This window comes from Necator americanus, chromosome II (assembly GCF_031761385.1).
Source record: "Necator americanus strain Aroian chromosome II, whole genome shotgun sequence".
In the NCBI taxonomy this organism is placed as follows: domain Eukaryota; kingdom Metazoa; phylum Nematoda; class Chromadorea; order Rhabditida; family Ancylostomatidae; genus Necator; species Necator americanus.
Window position 1 is genome coordinate 17,312,406 of NC_087372.1, and position 23,481 is coordinate 17,335,886.

General features: G+C 41.4%; 1 protein-coding gene across 3 annotated transcripts in view; it reads right to left on the reverse strand.

The window, feature by feature from the left end:
• Positions 1-6,238: 6,238 nt before the first annotated feature.
• RB195_018178 (uncharacterized protein) overlaps positions 6,239-23,481 on the reverse strand; it is a gene marked incomplete at both ends in the record, with an annotated part of 31,251 nt that continues 14,008 nt past the window's right edge. The window contains 16 exons of one of the 3 annotated variants that reach the window (XM_064185501.1): positions 6,239-6,316; positions 6,478-6,569; positions 7,246-7,373; positions 8,271-8,394; positions 8,444-8,597; positions 10,095-10,234; positions 10,688-10,805; positions 11,025-11,161; positions 11,225-11,315; positions 11,648-11,776; positions 11,828-11,943; positions 13,096-13,186; positions 13,916-14,047; positions 14,103-14,289; positions 14,363-14,530; positions 17,702-17,727. In XM_064185501.1, coding sequence (XP_064041383.1) covers positions 6,239-6,316; positions 6,478-6,569; positions 7,246-7,373; positions 8,271-8,394; positions 8,444-8,597; positions 10,095-10,234; positions 10,688-10,805; positions 11,025-11,161; positions 11,225-11,315; positions 11,648-11,776; positions 11,828-11,943; positions 13,096-13,186; positions 13,916-14,047; positions 14,103-14,289; positions 14,363-14,530; positions 17,702-17,727 — 1,911 coding nt within the window. Of the gene's footprint in view, positions 6,317-6,477; positions 6,570-7,245; positions 7,374-8,270; positions 8,395-8,443; positions 8,598-10,094; positions 10,235-10,687; positions 10,806-11,024; positions 11,162-11,224; positions 11,316-11,647; positions 11,777-11,827; positions 11,944-13,095; positions 13,187-13,915; positions 14,048-14,102; positions 14,290-14,362; positions 14,531-17,701; positions 17,728-17,767; positions 17,829-23,481 lie in introns of those variants that run through there. The other 2 variants (XM_064185502.1, XM_013447968.2) reach the window with 2 other exon arrangements.

A 23,481-nucleotide genomic window follows, 5' to 3' on the forward strand; every position in this document is an offset into this window, starting at 1 on the left:
TACTAACTACTAACTCCAGACTCCACACTATACGTCATAAGTCTTGTTCTGCAAGAGACTATCTGACATTTTTGATTACTTTTTCCGTGGCCGCTTAGTAACACCACTTATGCTTTGTAAACGTTTAGTGACTCCAATTTGTAAACGTTTAGTGACTCCACGCCAATAAGTTTCAATAATTTCACAAGCTTCAAGTTTCTCTCCTTTAGGTCAGGAATCTGACCTATTCTTGCCTCTGAGCCGGCGTGACCTTCTTTCTGGATACCGGGATTCGGCGTGGTTCCACTCATCTCTCCCTTATCCTCGTGAAAAACCGCAGTTCTGGTCTCCTCAGCAGCTTATTCATAGGTTTCAATTGGATAGACAGTCTAGGAGAACTCTCTGACTTTTGACCGCTACGCAGCTGGATGCGGCGCGTGTACAAGGGTGGCGCGTTGCAGCTGAAACCGTCGTGAAAAAGTCGTCTTTCACACTGTTTTTTCACTACGATTAGGAAGAGATTTGCGGAGCCACCCCTGATCACGCGATCTACGATTCTGCATAGATTTTGGCCGTCGGAAATCCATGTCACATCAGATTCGTAGGGTGATGCCTTTAATCGGCGGATTAGTGTTACTGCTTCACGAGGCTGGGTTCGCGAGCATCGTCAAAGCTGTGTTGAACAAAGATGGCATTGTCCGGTGAACTTTTCTTAGTGGGTAGGAGCAGCGAATACTGTCTTTCATGATTACTTCAAAAGGCTGAACAAGATGTTGACATTTCCATTCTCCGCAGGACCATTTTTCTTCCGGATAAAGTTCTTTATTATTTATGCATTTGGGTGACTTGATTTCGTCGACGATAATGTCGACCACAAAGAATTTTCAAGAGTTGAGTACCAAACTAGCCTTCGCGCTTATTTGTTGTGTATCTGCCTTGTAGCTGCCGCTGTCCCTCAGCTTACAGTCCAGATGTTAGAACTTCTCCAGTGAATGTAATGTTCTCCAGCCTCTCCACCTCGGCTCTGGTTGGTCATCTGAAGGAGAATCGATGCTCATCTGCTTTCTTTTATCTATCCATTTTTCATTTTATCTATTTTATCCTTTTTATTTTATGATATCGTCAGCTTTAACGAAGAGGTTCTAATGATGCTAAGGAGGCACCAGCAAGACACAGGCCGACCGCTTTTCCTTTTTCTTGTTTCGCCAGCCTGTCTTCCTACCATACTTCTCCATCAAAAGGCGAAGTATGTCTGGCTGGAGCTGCGGACGTTGTTTGCAGATTCATGTCGTCGCACTTCCACAAGCGAACATTCCATAAGCGCGAAGTGCACTGAAAAGACGAATGATGAGAATCGCGGGTGATTTTGAAGTCGAAATGACGCTGAAGAGTGGCTGGCAAGCAGCGGAGAAAGTAGTATCCAACATCATCCAGCGAGGATCGAATGATCGATGCTTGATTATTGTTCTTCTGATTTGCATTGAACCAGTCTGAACGTCTGGCTAAAGCCGGACGTCAGACTTTCTGTGGTGTTCGCTCCCCTTTACTGATCAATGAAAATTAATAGTAGTGTATTATTCTCTGAAATTAGATTTGTGTTGATCTAACAATTGATCTTTGCTTTCTTCTTCTTTTTTTTATTATAAATAAAGAAGAAAGATTTCATAGTTTTCTTTCTAAACGCGTCAGTTCTGCACTTGGAAAATATTGAACGCGCGTGCAGCCTTACAGTGAATGACTTGGGGGTGGGACTGTGCAGCCGGTGAGTCAAGACATGGTTTCTAATTTATCGACCAGGAAGGATAAAAAGGTCTGCGCTAGAGCGAGTTCGAACTCCCCGTGGACAGTAGCCGCAGCGGAACTTCTTACTGACTGCGCTGTATCATATCACAAACTTCGCTTGACTTTATTCCAACTTTACAGCAGTTCTTTTCCTAAAATGTCATTGCACTATCCATTACTACATAAATGACATTCATTCGTACGGTTTGGTGTAGTTGAAGCGTGGGCCTGCGTTGATGAAATGATGATTATGTGAATTTTATAGGAGAACTGTGACAAACAAAATGAACGGAAAAATTACTATTCGAAATGATTCGTTTCTTTGATTCCTCATTCATCAAAACCTGACTTAGTATTGAAAAGGAACGGATGCAAGGAAGGCAAAAACGAATTTTTCAAGAGTGAACCAGAGAGGATAGGTACGTAACAACCAAAAAGTCAGTGGAAATACCTCCTCTCCTTAGTGAGTGTAGACGTGTGGAATGGGCTTTTCTGCAAAGGAAACGAAGGAAAATCTGCAGTTGTTAGGGCACGAACCTCACATCTGTGGATTTTATTTCGCGCATTGTGGACTGCTTCAAAAATGTGAAATGTTGGAACAAACTTATATCTGCGAGGCAATTTCACCTTCCTTATTTTTTTGCCGAAAAAGTTCATTTCTTCGTCATTTCGCTAAGCAAAACTGGTAGAGACTTATTCTGTAAGAGGATGAGAGGGTAAAAACGGAAGAGGACGGAGAAGTTCCGTATAGTAAGTGGACGCTCGCGTTGACCCACATTTGAGGAGGAAGGAGTGGGAAGGAAATCGAATCTACCAATCCATCGGCCCACATATTATTGGATCGAACCTTTTGCAGAAAGGTGACGTACAATCGAAAAACGCACTCCCTGTCACTCCCTGGTCAACAAACAATGTTCCATTCATGAAGGATCAGAACGTTTCGTGCGGACCCAAACATTTCAAGTCCACTCTTGAATTTCTTAAGTACAGAAACAGATTGATTAGGTCTTGCTACACTTGCAAACTTCCTAACTGAAGATTGATTTCACTTATCAACAAAAAGAGTGTCTACAATAATTTGCACTAAAATATATCCTAGAACTATACAGATGAGTGAGGGAAGCCCTATAGAGGGTGTGAGCAAACATAACCATCACCGAACAGAACGAGTGGATAGAAAATAATGGCGGGAATTGGAGGAAGGGGCGACCACACAGTGGAAATAGTCAGGAAAGCGGAGGTTGACGTATTATCCTCAAGAGGGACGTTGCTGCTAGAAACCGCGGCCATATCCTCGGACGTTCGCTTCGGGACGACCGACACCTGTGATCGATACGACAAGTGCAATGAATAGACAACAACCAGACTGCACTTATCGTACTCGGAGTTCAAATGGTGTGTTATCACACAGTAGTTAACACGAAGTCGCATTGACGATCCTTTTTGAGAGCGCTATCGCGTTGGCATGTGGTCCTTGTGAGTACGGTATATGTTTCGAGAATGCGCCACATCGTTCTGTCATCGCTAATTTTTTGGTTCTGCTGTAGTTGGTTAACACCCGTATTCATAACGGAAATTATGATGCACGTACATTATTGACAGCGTGACTAAACCTGTGGACAGAGCTGCTTTAGTGCCAACTAAGGCTTTCATTTCTCCGGAGTCGATAAGTTGGTACCGAACTTGTCTGGCAGGATAAAAACACTGACTTGACACCCTGGATAGCCCCAAGTCATTGAACAATCTACTTACGCTATAAACTTCAAACGATTCTGAATTGAAGTGAACGCGGTGGCGCATATCAAGCGGATTGATTAACGGCAGACACAATGTCTTTTTTCCTTATCCTTTGGGCTCAAGTATTCGCGCAGTTCCATGTTCGGTTGAAGGATATTGTTACCAAAATGGCTTCAATTACTATTTTTGCAGAAAAAGTACAAAATGCAACAAAAACTATGGTTAACTGACCAACGCATCACTACTGTTTGATACCAATATGCCATATTACAGAAATTGAGGACACTCTTGCCGCCTATTATTTGAGGTGACAGTGAAGGACTATATAACTCTATATATGTGACCACAATTCAAAACTAAACTTCTTCTGCTCAAAGTTGTTGAAAAAGGAAAATTCTGTCACGTGTTATAGTTACTCTGCTTAATCAGATTTCGATGATAATACCTACAGGTGGTGTTATTCACTCAGTGTTTCTTTTCAAATATGGCTTGAAATGTCATTACTTTCATACTGTTTTGACTATCTTGTCAGAAGCGGACTTGGCTGACTTAAGACGATTTCGAACCAACGACAGTACAACACATGTACCACGGAACATGTTACCATCGGAATGCATCTGCCTCATCTACCGATTGCTGCTAAAAACCCAGCAGTGAAATTTCCTGAAAACCCTGTCATTAAAAGAAAGCTATCACTTTCTATGCAGTAGTGAAAGTAGCTCCATTCACGTTCAACACACAAATCTTCATGGAATCTCTATGCAAGTGTAGACGTTCGATACGCCGACACAAAGGAGATCGTGACCTGCGCCACGGGACGTGTCATGCTAGTCGAAAGAGCGACGAATGTGATCGCCGTGTACATGATCAGTCTTTAAAGGCATCACCCCAGGAATCTGAGGTGGTAAGGATTTCAGGTGGAGTATTCGTATACGGGATCGCAGATTATGGAAACAAAAATTTTTTTCATTTCTTCCTAATTGCCGTAAAAAACGGCCCGGAAGATACGGCTTCGAGCGTTCCGGTGCGCAATTTTTTACAACGACTTCGATTGGAGCGCGCCACCCTTGTGCACGCGCCACATCTTTCCGACCGTTTTTCACGGCAATTAGGAAGAAATGGACGGAATCACCCTTCTCTCCACAATCTGCTATCCCATGTAAGAATAATCCACCTGAAATTCGTACCACCTCAGATTCGTGGAGTGATGCCTTCAACGCTTTTCACGTCCTGATTTCTACCAAGTCGTTCTCTACCGAGTGTCTCGGCTAGAGGCTAGGCTGTCGTTAGAGCATACAATTGGATCAGAAAAATGATGACTATAAGTGATGTAGGGATCAGTTGGTATGTAGTGCCAGAAGCGCTTGGGCGACATTTGAGCAGCAATATAGACGGCTCAAAGAGCTGAACCTCGGTCCAGTTGCTTAGGCAGCCGAGCTCGAAGTGATCGGTGAACCCAGCACTTGCGATCGAGATGGGACTCTCGCTTGTCGCAATCGGTTTGTGGAGATGAGTAAGGTGCCAACTATGTAAATCTCAACTGTTGGTTCCACCATGCCCCTTTGAGCGCGATCGTATACGTAACTGCACCAAATATCAGGTTGTTCTGACCTGACTATATTACAGTTGCAGTCTCCCAGTTTTGCGCTTACTCTGCTTGTTCCAACTTCGATAGCGTTTTGCGATTCGTTCTTTCTTTTGTTGGAGGTCAACTTTTCTGCTTTTATGTCTTTCCCCTTTTTGATAGTTGTGTATAGATAACGGAGGGTGGATTAATTTAGATGAAAACGATTACACTTGATATTTTTGGGGGCATACATTAAGGCGAAATCCCATGAAAAGTTTCGGTTTTGCTTAGTTATCTTTGGACAGGGCGCAGCGCAGTCACTAAGAGATTGGGCTGTGCCTGCACGATTGATCGATGGTTCGAAACCGCTCTGGCGCCTACCAAGCCTTTTCTCCCTACCGAAAAAACCGAGAAGAGTTACTGGGAGTGTACAAGGCAGCATCTATGTAGTACCAGTGAATTTTCTATCATTATGAGACGTAGGCCACGCTCTCTGCCACCCTTGAAAGCCCTCTCATTGAAAGCACCACTCTAACAAGGCTCTTTTGAGTAGTATAACGTTTCCAGTTAGCATTTGCTACTGGTGTTGGTTGAAGCCATAAATAGATGCGAATAAAGTGGATGAAAAATGCCAAGCGCGAGAGTTGCCTTCGATGAGAAACAATGTTTATTGGATTCTCGGATTCTGAGAACTTCGATTAAACTTCGTTGGAAGTGTTTGCACTGCACAGAAATGTATCTGGTTGACTGAATTCTTCGTAACAAGACAACTCTTAACTCTTTATACCTAACACAATATTCAATGGTACCGGTAGGCAAATAACAACTGAGATAAGCGATATGTTGCATGGACACCGTAATCGATCCAACATTTGAGTCGTACTCAGGACGTCGCCAAAAGAATTTGTTCTGCAGCACACCTGTCTGTTATCACTACATGTTAAAAAGGATCGGAAGATGTCCAAACAAAAACTGTGCTGTGCTGCCCACACAACATCTGACTAGGAAGATCTATGAAACAAGTGACGCATAGAAGCCGAATTGACAGCTGCATTAGGGCGAAAATAAATAGAAATAACGAAGATATGAGAGTTTCAGAAGTGAAATACCGTAAGAGATACAATGTGAAGTCTAGACAACAAACTATTCAGTAAAAGTGAATCGAGGATCCAGTTAAGCCCGGGCGAGGTCAAATATGATAGGAGAGTCATCTTCAGCATCCATAGCCAATACAGTATCAACTTCATAGATCTGAACGAAAGACAGTTAATAAATGTCCCCATAAAGAAAAATTTGGAAAGTTGCCGATGGCGGTGTGCGTCCGGTGATTCAACGCGAATCACCTGAGGGTGAGAAAACTGCGAAGGAATCGCTCAACCACACCACCGTTTGGTCTCTCCAGAACCGCTCACCTCGGTAGCGTCACGCGTCCGCGTAGGACGGATCTGATCCAGAAGGTGAGCTCGGATGGCAATGCCAAGTAGAATGCAGCAACCACGAATCACTGAAACTGACAGTCAAACATGATGGTCAAACCCCGTTTACCGTTCGAAATGCTGGCTCTCCAAACAAATAAGGAAAGACGGGTAAGATACACCTAACATTTGAGGCAGGATTGATAACAATCAGGGATATCTGAATGAATGTCTACGATTTCGCAGACCGACATATGCCTCTATGGATTACCAGACGACCTTCCCACGTCTTCAATGGTTTCGTTCAGAACTTATAGTCGTGCCAGGTATGTTTAATCGGGCGAGAGCGACACGTCAATCCAATCTAGCTGGCGACTACATATAGTATTTTTAATTCAATCTACAAGAAAAGGCTTCACAAAACATTTTTTATTCGTAATAACATTTTGAATTGCAAGGTTAGTTCTTTCAAGCTACTACGGTAAACTGAAATGAATTGAAACCTTCAAGACAAAATGATGCATCAGATGTTAGCTGAAGAAAAAACGGTACGGTAATAGTTTCTGGGATTCCCGGGCTTTGACCACTCCAACTTCACCATCTACTTTTCTCAGAAGTGCTTCTTTGTGCACGTCGGCTTCTCTTTCAATTTCGTGCGTACGATACAATAGATTATGCACTTCTCTAGGTAACCGTTTCCCTAGCAGTGAATTTCTTAGCTGAAAAGAAATGAGAAATCGTCCGCAAGAAATAAATTTGACTGACACGTGGAACAGACGATGATGATGAGGGGTGCAGCATCTATTCCCCAGGAATGGTCCGAAGCGTACATCCACATGTAGCCGTTCAACATCGCAGTCTCCATCGTTGCGACTCCGATGTAGAGCATCAATCTGAGTTGGTAAGCGACTTATCACTGTAGGCCACCAAGAGGTTAGCTATACAATACAACGAGACTAGTACGCTACAAATATCTAAGCTGCTTGGAATTTAGCTGTTGGGATGTCCAACAGTCACCATTTTGAACATTACTGGCTATGAGAAAAGTAAACGTCTTCATTTCGGAAAGACAATTGTCAAAAGGTCTACCCTCAGAAGTGCGCCTTGACTAATTTGTTCTGAAATAATACGGTCACAGGGGCTACTTACAACTACTAGCTATCGTTTTTGACCACGTCACCTCAGCCAGATATTGGAACAATAAGTGCGAAATTAAAAATAGAGCACAGTATGAGGAAACTTAGTAACTCTAATCAATAGCTTTGCGCTTGGCTGAAAAGATGCATATATACGATGCAAACAACGAGTTGCACGGTGTCCCTACAATTTCTTGTCGCCTGCACGCGTTCAACTGGGCGGATGCGAGCCGCACCATGAAAGTTTGTCCTGGTGCAACGAATGACGTATCAGCTTAGTTACTATCTCGCCATTGTTCACAAACAGATACGACACTTTTCCGGCGGGCGCGTCGCGGCAGAACGGTTGAAACTGTTTGGCGGTGACTGCTTGCATTTTAATTTTTGCTACCAGCTTATTTCTACTGCACGAGAAAAAAAATTGAGGGGAAAATGAAGCGGAAAAAAATCTGAAATAATGTAGTGAATTAGTTTTATAAGGTCATTCGACTAACTGTTCTGTTTTCCCTATTTTTCACTTGTTTAAGCCTTATGCTAGAGTAAAGGGAAATTCAAAGTCCAGCACCTTGCGACTACAACATTCGTTGATCAGATCCACGGATTAATTACGGAACTGTCGCTTAGACCTCAACGAAATTGGAATCGCAGACCTACCGATTCGGCTGTTGCTCTCTCATTTGGCACTTCCTCATCTCAATCAAGGCATAACCGTGGAGCAGAACGAAAGTGAACAACATCAAAGTGCGATAGTCATTAGCTGTGTTCGAAGCAGAAAATCCTTGAAGATCGTGATAAAATGCGCAGAGGAGTAGTACAAATGGACTCACCAACGATTGAAAGAGAATTCAGTGCGAATACGCAAAATATTGCGATACCAAAGAAGATTTCGACTACGAAAAGACCGAAAAAGGCCGTGTCGTAGCTAATTTGAAATAGGCTGTTATACAGTCCGTAGGCGAGGGAGTGAGGACGCGGTCTAGTCTAAAGAAGAAGCATACAATTTTGTGATGAGGAATATTGGTTTTTTCGGAAATTATACATTCAAAAATAGTAAGAATAGGTGAGAAGACCGAGAGGTGCACTGCCAGTGCGAAATAGCATGAGAAGATGCGTGAACGTAAGGTTTGCAACAAGAAAAAGAAAACAAGAAAAAGTGGTCCGCATGAACTGTCAATCACTACCGTAATTGAACCGTTCCACGTTCCACGAATAGAAAAAAGGACGAAATTCGTGAATTTCGAGATTTTCGAAAATGTGCGTAAGTGTGTACGATAACAGTTGGAAATCCCCTCAATAGTGGAAAGTTTATTCATTTCAAGTCTACCGAAGTAGATATGGTCGGCACTGAATTTGTTCAACCGGGGAGCGCGATGCATCTTCGATGACGGCAAGGGACAGCGGAGAGGAGGTGTGCGTCAGGTGGAGCGCGTGCGTCGCGACAGACGCGTTGCGTCCACTCAGTTGGACCCAATCTTCGCCGTCTATTGTACGACTAGAATTGGTTTAGAGAGTCATAAGTCATATTCAATTTAATTTTACGTCTCCTTTTCATTGTCCATCAAATTCGGAGATAAAATAAAACGAGGAGAAAAAAAAGAAATTATCACAGAATTATGCAACAATGATTTTTTTTTATTTTTTCTTTTTTTTGGAATAATATAAATGCGTCTGGATTTAATGACTAAATAACTATTGTAAGTCTGCTAAAAAATAGAAGAAACACTGCTCCCGCTTCAGAAACAGTTTGTTGTTGCTGCATGTTACACTGTTTCAGCAGAACAACGCAGAATTTCATTTGTGTAGAATCTCAAAAGTAGTTGGGAAGAGAAGAGAGAAGTGAAGGTCCGTACCAATCCTTTAAGATCATGTTTGAGGTGAGGTGAGGTAGGGAGACTATAACGTATAAGGAACATCCGCTGCATTTCCCATGCTCCCCCTTCAAAAAAAGAGAACTTCCTCCATCCGAAATGCAGAGATGGGTGCAGAGCCCACAAAAACAGGAAAATTTCCAAAAAGCGATACATAAGGAGCCATTCTTTTCCTTTTCTTTTCCCTTTTTTTCATATATTCAACAAAAGAGCACTGTGTTGACAGCAAATCGAAACAATTCTACGCGAAATTTAAAGAGAGTAGGGAGTATCAGTAGACGTAGAAGATGTAGACGAAGTAGAAGTAGACGTGGTGCGAAACCCGCAGTGAAAGAGTAGAGTTCGGGTAGTAGATTACAGAAACGAGCGTGGCTCCACTCACCTTCCTCTAATTGTCGTAAAAAAACGGCGTGCTTTTTTTTACGAAATCATTAGCACTGTGCTACTCTTGCACACGCGCCGTGCGTATGGGCGAGCGGTCGAGGACTAATGAGGTCTTCTCACTAGCCTATACAGGCAACACCCATGAAGAGGCTGCTGAGGGACCGGAGCGTGTACAAGAGTGCGTTGTCTTTAAAGTGTCGGAATGTTGTTTTTCCTTTTTACTTACCGTATTTACAGCGGTATGAGCCATCCAATCACTGGTTGGTTTAAGTAGATCTCGAAATGGTAACTTGTGACGAACCATCATAATATACATCGTATACGATGCGAATATAGTGACGATTAGAGTTGGAGCGAACATTATGCCTGCAACAGACATCGACGTTAAATTAATTTCAACTGTAGAAATTTAAACTCAGAAACACTCCGTAGTTCCAATGTTGGATGTGGAAATCCCCAAAATTGCAATGCGCTTATCCAGTTCTTTATTTCCGCAAATGGCAAGATTTGGCAGGAGAGGAAATAAGAAAAACAAGACCAATCATAAAAAAGCAATTCACGAGAAGTTCCGAACGAAAGCAACGTGAAAGTGCATTTCGGCAAACGATCTTTTTTGCCAGGAAATTTTGCATTTATTCCTTTATAACTGCCCCTTATGAATTAGATATTTTTTTGTGAAAGTCGCCTTTTTAGGACCTAAAACGTCAACTAAACCACTGATTTCTACTGTAGTACTCATTAACATACTTCAAAATCATACTTGAACGTGCGCAAAATAGAAAATTTCGCGTAGAAAGATTACATATGAACGAAATTTACCATAACCAATAATCCTGCGCATCCAAATTGGACCAGGAATGAAGCAAGTTCCTGCGTCAATGTGTTGTAGAACGTCATTGCCACGCAACAGAAGATCAAATACAGCGGTGAACTTGGTCTGAAAACAGTTGCTAGTTCAGCATTGTTCCACTGAAACTTAAATGATATGTCTAGATTGTGCATTGTGGCATTCAGCTTCCTCCCTCCCCCCTAATTCGAGAATTGGATCCACGCCGAAGAATCGAGAAACTGCACAATTTCGACAACAGCACAGTTGAAGGAATTCTTGTTCAGTGTAGCATTCTAAAAATGTGAATAACAAAGTTCAGCCACTCACGCACAACAATGCGGGAACCAGCGTAAACATGAGCACAGTGTAGATAGGGCTGGTAGGCCTAATGAGGTACTGTAGCAACGAGACTGAATTCGGTTCATTCGCTATGGTCAGTACATCTGATTCAATAGTTTGCCATCCTGAAACATCTACCACGTACAGACGAAACAGACAGACAATGAAAGGATAAGTTATGGATATACCGTAGACAAAGTAGATGATGATGTAGCAGAGGATTTGAACGATCGATGACTGCGAGGTGTAACGGAAAAGAGTGGTGATCTTTGTTCCAAGCTGAAATCCCAAACACTCTTCAGACTTTTTTCTCTGCTGCAAACATCTGTTTCTGAGCCAAAGCTTCGTCCTTCATACGTCTATTCGACAACAAAATAAGCAACGAATAGTCGCCGTTAGATTTGTTTTGAACATCGATCGCCGAAGATGGATTCACACTACCACTTCAAACTAGTCCTAATGCAAAATCCAAATTCGGATCGAAACCTTTAGCTATGTGATCATCAAAACAAACATCAAGTTCTGAACAAAACATGTCCTAATACTTGCGCGAAGTAACACTACTTTCACCGCGATTTTTGTCAGATAAGACAAACAGCAAGCAAACTCACGGGCATGTAAAGAAGAACCGATGGTGCGGCGAAGGTCGAAATGATTAAGGCGAAGAAGAGTGGAGCGAAATTTTGCACGGTTGGCACATCATCAACGAAAGACTGGTAGATGAATGACACATATACGATCTGAACTATTTAACTGAAATATATGCTTCTCCTGAAGAGATAAAAGATCACCATTGGGCCCAAAGAAGTGTAAAGAAACTGTGCCGCGTAGTATACGATAGCCCACAGTGTGCCGGCTTTACTGGTAGCAAAACAAACCGGGAGCAGATCGAACGATATGGTTTCGTCTGGAAGAGGAAGTGTTCAGCATTTTTTACTAGGTGCAATTGGATTCAAATTAACATATACAGCTGCCGATTTCAAGGAATAAATGGGCACTAAAAAGCGAAATGGGCCGGGGTTGAGCTAACGGAAACAAGAAATCATCGTACATAAGGTTTTCACCAGTGTTGTAGAAGTAAGAAGCTGGACACGAATGAAAGCGCTGTGCATCCTGGTTAAAGTTAATGAAGTGTTCGAATGTGAAAAGGTGAAAATTCCGCATATTTTTAGAAGCCGATCCTGCTGATTTCTTCGTAATCTCCTCAGAAGAAAAAACTTGCAGAAAATCTGATTCTGCAGAAAAAAGAAGATGCACTCCACATAAGTGCAGTGAGTGTTGTTCAAATGGATGAGTGCGCCCTCGACAATGCAACCCCTTCTTTGCTCGATGCCCACATTTCTTCTTTCCTATCCTTTATCTGACCATGTAAATTTGTCACGGGACCATAATTAACGTTTTTTTTGGAAATGGAGGTACTTAGTTCTACAAAAACATACATATATTGTGTGTATGGTGGCGGATCTAATAGTTTATGGGACCTCAGAAGCGGAACAGTTTTAACTCTAAAAAATAACATAGTTAATATCGATTTGTTATAAAGCAATTAGCAGGGAGATGCTCGTTCACGCTAGAAGAAAAATGTTCAATCCAGGAAGCGAACACAAAGTTGAAGAACTTTGAAGCGGGAAGCTGATTTTGAAAGTCTTTCGCGTAGTATGTGAACGCTGCAATAAAAGAAAGCAGTGTAAGCATCTGTTGACGCTGTTAAGTAATTCAATTTCTTGAAAGGTGAGATATTTTTGCCTTCAAGAAAGTTAATAAAAAGGGTTAAGGGTCAATAGGCTTGATCTTTCTTCTCTACAAAAATTAGTAGCGGTAACGGATCTTTCTAGCCATGGCACCTCTTTCTTTCACTTTCTCCCTCGCTCCGCGGAAATTCGATCTGCAATTTTATAATAGTGCTTGAAGTGGATTTGCCCTGAGTGAAGTCTTTAGAGGAGGTTGAGCCTCCGAAAAGTGCGTATGCGTGCCACAACTGCAATACACGTATGCTTGTCCGACGCATTTCTCGGGAGAAAAAAAAACAATATTAACAGAAGCAAAAGGGGAGACTCACCTGTGGAGGCGTATATCGTATACGCTGGCTGCTGCTCAGCGACATGGCCCTCGCAACCATTGCGAAGTATTGTTAACAACATTGGGACTAACTAAAGAAATAGAGTGATGTTCAATTATTTCCGACGAAGACATAAAACCGTATACTAGATAAAACCCCTAAGGAATGAAAGCTCGTAGTGAAGTAAAAAAAACACTCTAGTGATGCTATCCAGCGGAAGGAAAAACTGACGCAACTGTTCACGTGAGGCATTCACGTGGTTGCGGCATTCATGTGGATGTTTTTTAGAAGCTCTCTTCGAGGAAATTCTCGATGTTGTTCTCGATGTTGTTCTCGATGTTGTTCTCGATGTTGGATTCTCTCCAATAGGTTGTAGGGTTGATAGCGTGGTTTGCAAGTAATGGTGACAGCAGAAGTGAGTAAGTAATAAGTAGTAATAGTGATAGTGAGTAACAGAGTGACAATAGGAATCACTCTCTATGAAACAAACAAGCAAGGAAACGGAAGCATCAGGAGCACCACGAGACTTAGTTCATCCCACGACTTCTTACGCCCAGTGGTGAAATCCACTTTACTAGTTCATTTCATCAGTCGTACGGATGTAGGAAACTGTCTTGTCGGATAAATTGAGGTTTTTGATCTCGCACTCTTAAAGAAGGTCTCGTTTTTTTTTTTGTGCTGTGTTATCTGCAATCTTGTGCGCTACTAATGGGAAGCTAACATCGGAGCTTCCACAGATTTTTGCTACCAAATAGAGCCGCAAAGAACATAATGCAAATTTTGATTGAAGGGAAAAGGGAAGAGAAAAAGAACCCTATACCATCATTAACGGCAGCAGCAACAGTGCGTTCAATGACTTTGCTCCTGGGCGAAGCCGACTAGTAGCGAAAAGAAGAAGACCAGAAAAAGCTCCAGAATAATCAACGGTGAGAATGGAAGTGCGATAGAAACCCTAAATCAAAATTCGTCACTGCATATGACAAACGTTCTCTCACAAGATCACAAACCCTGATGTCAGCCCAGTAGTCAAAAGGATCGTCATCTCTTTTTTGCTGAGAAATCTCTTTCTCTATCTCATTTTTCATTCCGAAGTGAAATCCGCTGATCGACATGCCAATAATTAAAAATATGTACAGTATACATGGTATCGTGACGCAAAGTCGCGATAAAACTGTACCGAGGTTATTGGAACATCTGAAAGCACACATGTGTGTATATTTACACAGAAGGAGTCGCACGAGGAGAGAAACGCGGAAACCAGACTCACTTTATCAGGATGAAATAGATGGTTGTCCATATAAGAGCATGCGCTACCATCAAAGGCAGTGAGGGGAAAGTGAAGAAGAATTGAGACTTCGAGTTACCCAGAAGCCATTCGTTCGGCTCCCAGACAGCGGATATGTTGGCGGTCGGGTTGTTTCCGCGAATGACGTAACTAAAATTTAGGAGAATCGTAAGGACTAAGCTTTACTTTCGTTCAATTTCTTATCCCATTTCCAGCTGCGAATCATTGGGTGTAGAGTCGTGAGCTAATCATAAGTAACGGTAGTTGGTCAATCACCAATCAAGACTCTGGTAGCAGTAAATACTTTTCAGCTAAATATCAGAATTTCTGTATGCTGTACAGTGGCAATATACCTTCTCTACTGTGCCTGATCCCAAACCCGAATATTCTTTATATACAATATATATATACATAAAATATAAAATAATATATAATAAAAATATAATAAAATATAAAATAAAATATAAAATATAAATATGGAATGTCTTCTTTCAGTCCTAGATGATACGCAAAAACTAATTTAAGAAAATGGTCAATTTATTCCTCACCTGGAAGCGTTATTGTTTCAAAAAAATAGACATTGTCATTAGATCCAGAAGAAGGCATCTGAGAAAAATCCCCCTACGGTTCATTTGGGATTCTTCTGACAAAATCTTGTCTTTCAATTCTCTATCAGTTTTCGTACAACGGTGGCTCTATTCTATCTATAACGTTTCGCATTTTCTTTTCAACTCCAGAAATATTCATATTTCCGAGGCGTAAACTCTCATTTTCACGAATCCCCAAGAAGGAAAACCCGCTGCATAGTGGCCTTTGCAGTTCTTGGTGGCATCAAAGACATTGGAGCGCCAAGTGTCAACGACACATTTCACGTGCTTGTATTGAATTCTAACATTCGTCATTTAAGACTAAATTATAACTAATAGTATGTATTAAGAGCATTAGTATTAAGAGTTGATTGGCTTTTTCCAGTGATTTAAAAAAAAACATTGTTCTCAATTGTTGACATCAAGCTATCTGACGATCTCTTAACAAAGACTTCTGCTTCATCGCAAATCAATTCCTCGGAAAAGTCAATAAGTTAAAAAAATAGGAAAAAAAAGTACTCTATTGATATCTTAATAGTTCGACAATACAGTTCATTGTAAAATCAACGGTGTAAAGTCGAGTTGGCACAAGAAAGCGTCAACTTTAACCTCACGTCTGCGCCCAGGAGAATGTCGAAAGGATATCACGTCAGTCCTATAGTTGTGCAGCAAGGGGAACAACCTTCTAAGCCCGTAATGACGGCAAAAGTGCACATCGAATCAGAAATTCCAAAACAATTTTTTTTACGCTGAATGTGCGGGCCACCGGTGTAGTGTAGCAAAGGATGAGATCTACCGTATCTTTGTCAACAGAGAATTTTGCAGTGGTGTTAGCTGGCTATAGTTGAAGAGGTGAGAAAGACACTTGTTGCGCGCATCGGAAGCGGCCTCCGGAACAGCAAGATTCTTGAGCGGTGCAAGGGCAGCAAGACGGTGCTGTTGTACATACAAGGAGCGGGACACAAATAATATCAGCAACTTTCGTCCAAACTGCTTCCTGCTTGTCATCTACAGCTCTCTATAAGAGCGATGAAAAACAGGAACGAAAGGAAACTGGACGTACAAAAGCTAAGCGAACAAGTGCGATTCGAAACGACTCAAAACGATTGGCTGCAAACACAATTCTTCGAAGCTCACTGAAGAACCGCAACAGTACACACGCCACTGCGTCTCACTTCCATCGACAAAGTTGTACAGCAACTTCCCAAATCAACAAAAATGTCATCGTCGACGTGAAAAAAAGAAGTCCTATACTGGCTTCTTGAAGTATATTATTTAGCACCATTTTCAAGAGTGCAATGCAAAAGTCGAAATGAGATGTAGTGTGTAATATGGAGAAGATGACTGGTAATTGCACCATTTTCGTTTCAATTATCGCATCTTTTCTATAACAACAAACATCAAAACATCAAACAACAAAAAGCGGAACGGATGCTAGCCGAATCAGACGAAACGCGTAGAAAGGTTGGTCTTTAGCTGAAGCAGAAAAGGCACGATGTTCTTTTTAAAAAAAAGGCTGCCATTGTCACCATTAACGTTATAGGATACGAATAAAGCCGAATGTTTCACGTATGTGTAAGTGAACCGAAAAAAGCCGAACGTGGTGAGCGTTCGACCTGATCGTAGACCTGAGCAGGAGAAATCGAGCAGCTTTAGTAACATTCAATAGTTCTAAGGACGTAGTAATATAAAAAGACCCGGTTCTATGCTTACCCAGTTAACACGGCCATTGTCCCTGTTTTACATCCTACGCTTCAGAAAACTGAAAATCACACAAGAAAGAATATGCTTCAGTGTCATTGTAAGCACCAGCAAAAGAGCTAAGCTAGCAGTATCCTGCTTTAAGCAAGTGAAAGATGATATTCCATTCGTTTCGTTCCATATTCCTTGTGTCTACGATCATCGGCGATGCTTTCGCATTCAAGAAAGTAAGTTTGACCTGATATGTGATACGTCTCAACGGAAACTGTCGGAAAAGAAACATGACCGGCTGGATTCCACGAAATTACAAAGACAGGATGACCGCCAAACCGATGGTAGATTCTTTACTTTCCTTGGAAGTTTTTGAGGACATATCTGACGTTCTTCGTGTCTCTCTGCCAGCTACCTATGACTTCTCTCCATGAAAGGAAAAGGAGGAAGAGGAAAACAACGAATAACCGTCGCGCGTGATCGGGACAGGTCAACTTGTTGTTGGCACCTGCTCGAGCGAATCGAAAAACAATAGCTGCGAAAGTGATACGGGTGATACTGTGCATCAGAATGAGAATGATATTGTGATGCACAATATCACCCGTACCATCTTCGCAGCTTTGAATGTGCATGATATTGTTATGTGGGACTTTCATAGGCATTCATATTTACTACAGATATTTAGTATGGGTATCTCTGAAGGAGGGATTTTGACTACTAACACCACCGTGAGCGGTCGGTAGATCTTCGCTTCGCCTCACGTATCTTCGCATCAGTCGCCTGGACAACCTGATGGCGAACCACTTGTCCGTCATGCTGAATCTCCAGACTGGCATTATCAATTGTCGCATCCTGCGCTAAAGGAGAAGATTTGCTGGAAGCTTGGAAGAGGCCACAATGAGGTACCTTTCCATATCATCGATTATGCAGTGCACAAAGGCGAAGATACGAAGTGCTAAGCCTTCGTCTAAGCGGTCATTTCTTTTCCGATTCAACAGGGTTTTTAGTCAATAAAAAATGGGAAAATTGTTGCTCTTTTTACCTTCTTTCTGACAGAGTCTCTTGCATCAATGTCTTCACGAGGACCAGCCGCTTTCGTGTAGTTCAACTATATGCACCAACAGCTGCCCATGGTGACAACGAATATGCCGATCTCCTCCAAATTGTGTCTGACGCACTGCAGTTACATTTCCGAAGTTCTCCACAAATTAGATATCTCATATACAAATTTGTCGTTGGAGACTTTAATGATAAAATTGGATGTGGAGAATTGATAGAGAAATTTATAGGACCATACGGTCTAGAAACACGCAATCGAAGAGGAGACAATGGCCAGTTTTTGTTCGGAGAATGAGCTCTATCTGATGAATAACCGCTTTCCCAAAAGGCTTTCTAGAAAATGGACATGGATATCTCGTAATATGAATACAAGAAATGTCATCGATATCGTCTTATTAACGAATCCCTCCATTTTCCTTGACGTAGACATCATTGGTGGGTTCACATTTGATAGCGATCATCGACTTGTCATGGCAAAAATCCGTCTGCAGTTTCAATTCCACTACGTTCCAAAAGAATCCAATGTGTAAAACATTTCTAAATAGGTCGGTTTTCCGTCTTACTTTGAAACACCTCGCATCTGCCGCTGAGTTAAGTAATTATGAGCAGCTAAAAGCAACAATAAAGATAACAGCTAGTGCTGCCACGTTCAGTGGAACAAAGGAGACCCACATTTCCGACCTGACAAGGAAACTGTATGAAATCCGACATCGTCTTTTACATCAACAGTCTGCCGAAAACAGTGTCGAATTTTCAGTCGTCAGCAAAGCACCGCGACTCTCTTTAGAAGCAGACATCAATCAGAAACATCTGACATCTTACAACATCTTACATAAAGCGATATCTAGGGTGATATCTAGAGTGCTAGCCTTCGAAGAGTTGTACAGGCTAGCTAAATCTTCATAAAAACATTAACACAACTAAGGAAAGAAGACGGTTCAATCGAGAGATCTCCTGCTAATGTCGTGAAAGTAGTCGAAAAATTCTATAACAAGTTATTCTTCTCAACAAGACTAGCAACGTCAATACCATCGCATCAACTCGACGATGTGCCACTAATCCTAGCAAATGAAGTCAGCCGTGCAGTGAAGAAAATGAAGCAAGAAAAAGCGCCAGGTACAGTTTGGATCTCTGCCGAAATGCTGATAACTGGATATGATGTGTTCAAAGATCTCTTGACCAAGCTCTTTAACGATTGTCTAGAGAGAGAAAAGCTTCCGGCTACACTACCTGACTCCTCAATACTGTTCTTGTTTAAAAAAGATGAACAGCTTGATATCAACAACTACCGCCAAATCGCACTGTTGTCCGTCATATATAAGGCATTTAGTTCCATCATTTTACAAAGAATGATGTTGTCCTTAGAAATCAACCAACCCGTTGAACAAACTGGCTTTCGGCACTACTTTTCCACGTCAGATCACATTTACGTCATTAACCAACTGATAGAGAAGAGCTTTGAGTATAATTTTCCCCTGTGCATGGTTATCGTTGACTACTCGAATGCGTTTGATTCTGTGGAGCATGACATAATCTGGACATCACTATATCGAAAAGGAGTTCATCCAAAGATAATTCGTCTTCAGTCGAACATCTTCCCATCTGCTGCTGTAACATTCCAAATATGTGGCCACCGAATTCCTATCAACGTTAGACGAGGTGTTCGACAAGGAGACCCTATCTCTCCTGCTCTCTTCACTGCCGTTCTGGGAGCCGTCTTCCCTAGCTTAGATTGGAGAAACAATGGAACTAACATAAATGGGATGCGTTTAAATCATCTTAGATATGCTGATGATGTAGTCCTCTTCACAAGAACTCCGCTTAATGCTTCAGGAAATGAGCGACAAAAAGCCAAATTGTGGGACTGAAAATGAGTTTCTCTAAGACGGTTGTCATGACAAATTCCGAAGAAACACCGATTTTCACTGATGGATTTCCTAAATATTACTGCAGCAACTTCGCTTATTGGTCAATGCATACCTTTTGATAAGAATCTAACAACTGAGCTAAACAGACGTATTCGTTCCGGTTGGAACACATTTAACCGATTCCATGCATATTTCACGAACAAAAAATTTTAAATGAACTTCAAACGTCGCCTTTATACAAAATTCATAGAACCTTCTCTCCTTTACAGCTGTGAAACTTAGGCTTCAAGAAGCAAAGATCTCAAAGCGCTACAGATAGCGGCAAATGAAGAGAAGAATGCTTGGTGTCACTCTTCTCATGTATCGCACAAATATGTAGTTGGGAAATACTGCAAAACTCCCAGGTATCAATGCTAGAGCGATTGAAAGAAAATGGACAGGGGCCAGAAAGATGTGTGTTGCAAACGACAACGGATGGACGAAGATGATTCCCGAATGGCGGCCAAGGGTTTGGAAGCGACAAGTTGGCCGACCAAAAACAAAGTGGAGAGACTCGTTCGTATTGGAGTTTGGAGAAACATGGATGCGAACCGCCACAATTGATGTGAGCAGATAGAGACGAAGCATGCAACGACACATTGTAACATTGTGATATCGTTCAATAAGTAAATAAATATCTGAAGGAATCTGAAGAAGAAATAAGCATTGAAATAGGTGCCGAAAATTGTGAAGAACTAACTCACTCACTTAAAAACCAGTGATTGGACCGATAATGTAATTTGAATTACTTTATTTTGTAATAATTTATCAGAATAAGAAGGTTCATAACAAGATGAAGGAACGAGGAGACCAGCGCAAGAGACTCTAGAAAAGGCTTGATGCGAATAATCTTAGAACTTTTTAAGGACAAACAACCTCCAACAAAAAAGGCGAGGAACTCCTGCAAATATAGCAAGGTAAAAATCGCTGCTAAAACCAAGGAGTGTGAGTCTATCGAGGCAGATCCAGGATTTCTATTTACTTATTTGTATAGACTTCATACGACAGCGTTTACGTCAAAAGTATTGTACGAATTTAGTGAAATCTACAATAGGATTTGGACTCTCTTTTTCGATCAGAAATGCTGTTTCTAGTGTTCCAGTGTCATGTATTATATGGGCTATTTGTTTTTTTTTACTTGAGTGAGAACCCATACTAGCACCTCTCATCGCCGCAATGGTCCTACCGCGATTCCAACTGCTGGCCCCACCGCGTCGCTTGGAGCGCAACTGGCTACGCAAATGCACCTTCTTCATGTCGTTTCGACCCGACTATACATCAAACCATTCTCGTGGCTATCTTCTACTGTAACCTGTCTATACTCTTAATAACTTTCTTCCCCATTTCAACAGTCTTCAACTTCAACTATCCACACTTCTTGGGAGACATGTGGAATGCGTTAATAGAATAAGTAGTCATGAATGAAGTTAGTATCGACAAAGAAAATCCTGCCCCATTATAATATTGTCATTTGTCCCGTAACCGTACATTCCAGGGCTTTCCGAAGTCTGACGGTTTCTAAAATTTCACAAATGGTTCCTTCAAACCTTGTCAAGATTACATAGGCACAGTTGACAAAACATATTAGATGCACATATTTTGAAAAGTGTAACTGGGCATTGTTTGCGGTGCAAAAAGCATATACGATTCTATGTAGGGTTCCGCAAGTCATTGTATAGGGCAACACGAGTTAATAAAAGCTCAACGATCCCGAGTTACAGTCAAACGTGTTGGCGGATCCCAACCGGATTGATAGGACAGAAATTTATGTGTTCGTAAATGTTGCGGTGACCAATCCTCAGTAAAGTACAGAATTAATTCATTTTCATTAGCTCATAAGATGTATAAGGATTCCAATCAAAGTTTTCCTTGGATCCAGCTTTAGAGTAAGACCGGTGACTGCTGACAGCTGACATGCTCCAAAGACTGCACATTTAGGAATGCACAAGTCAAGATCACGAGAAGATATGAAGAACTCGAGAACGTTCCGTAGCGTAACAAAACACTGAAGTACAAAATCACTGCGAAATTTTTTTAAGGTTTTTTTCTTGCTTTCAAACCAACAAGTTATCTCTGGTGATAGGTTTATGGCATTAAATTGAATAAATAGCAGGTGAATCTCATTGAGGTTCAACGTGTTGAAATTGTTCGCTAAAATATATAGTCGTACTCACGGCATAGAAACGCTACCTGTTCTCCTTATTTTTCCCTTATGCTGATTCTTTCCTTCACTCGTTCGTTTCTTTCACTTCCTCATTTCACAGTTCCTTTTTTGTTTTTTTTTTGTACATATTGTGGTAGTATCTATTGTTGGGATCATGATATATATATATATATAAAATAATGAAGATATAAATAAATAAATATATATATATATTTCCTTCTAATAGTAAAATACAAGCAGCAACGACAGCGACGTTAATTCATCAGAGGAGGAAATTCCAATTAATCATTTTGTAATGAACTACAAAAAGAAAATTTGCACCTAGAATGTACTCAATATTGCTGAATTTGCCGGCTTTCAACTTGTAGTAGTCTATGATTATAAAGTCCATTGTTTCCAGATTAAACACTTCATGTTCGACTGTCCTTGAATCATCTCATAATAAATAGGTAGCTTTCATGGATTTTCCTTTAGTTATTGCCAAGATTTTCATTGACCTTTATTAACAGTCACGTTTTGGTGTCACAGCTTAAGGGGTTAAGCTCACGGCCAGCACTGATTTATCTTCCCAAACGCTTCATCGTTTTCGGACTTTCGACATTTATTCAGAACGCCTCTAGTGTTCTATGTGCCATGATTTCGGACTCGTGAGATAAGATTATAAATTCAACTTTTACGCAACCCGTTCTCCACCACGCGGCTAAAAGTAGTGCAGAGCAGTGTAGTCATACGTACGATTGCGCACCAGCTGTCGCTTGAGGTTTGCTGGTGACATCTCTACGACCTTCGCGTCATCTAATGTATGTGAAAATTGCATAGGTACCAACGGAAAACTTCAGATGATACATCCGTTGTGTGGGATCGAGAGCGATTAACGTGTAGGTCTTGCGGTGACTATTATGCAGGAGAACCTGGATGGCCATTCTGTGTTCGGAGTAAGGAGAATCTATTAAGATGGGCTCGTAAATTCTAAACTTTTGCCTTTCTCGGAGTTCATCGCAAAATATGCCATAAAAACTTCGAAATAAAGGTTGAAGTTAAGATCTCATCCTACGAGTCCGAAATTCTATCACGAACAGCGCTAGAGGAGTTCCGGATAAATACCCAACGTCCAAAATGAGCAGAGAAGATGAGGTTATTGCGATCACAAACGACTAGCCTCATATCAGTATCTCCACGGGTTTTGACCTACGGGGCGGGTTGATGAGATCCCTCATAGAGACAAAAGGCATTGTGAATAATGCTCATGGTGCGAAGTGGTCTGCTAGGTTGCCATTTCATCACATGAGGTAAGCAGTGGTAACGTAGCATACCATGATGGCCATTGTTCGCCACTGGGTCTAAATGCTTTCTGTAGGATGGCGAAGCGTTCAGGCGGATGAATCATTTATCGCTTTGACTTTCCAGGTACCGGCTAAGAGGAAAACGCGTTAGCTGTTCATAAAATCATCATAATCGTACACTCACTGCGTGCGGCTGCTTATCCAGTTCTCTGTATTGTAACTTTTTTCCCTTTTCTTTGGTTTCATAAACTTTATATCTTATCTTATCTTATATTCACTCACATTTTTCATCACATTCTTGGTTCTGCTAACTCGTTTTCCTTTTTCACGCTAACTCCTTCCGTTCACGTCTCGAACTCAGTTTTTCGCGTTTCTCTGTTGCAAATCGTCAGTATTGATTATTGATAAC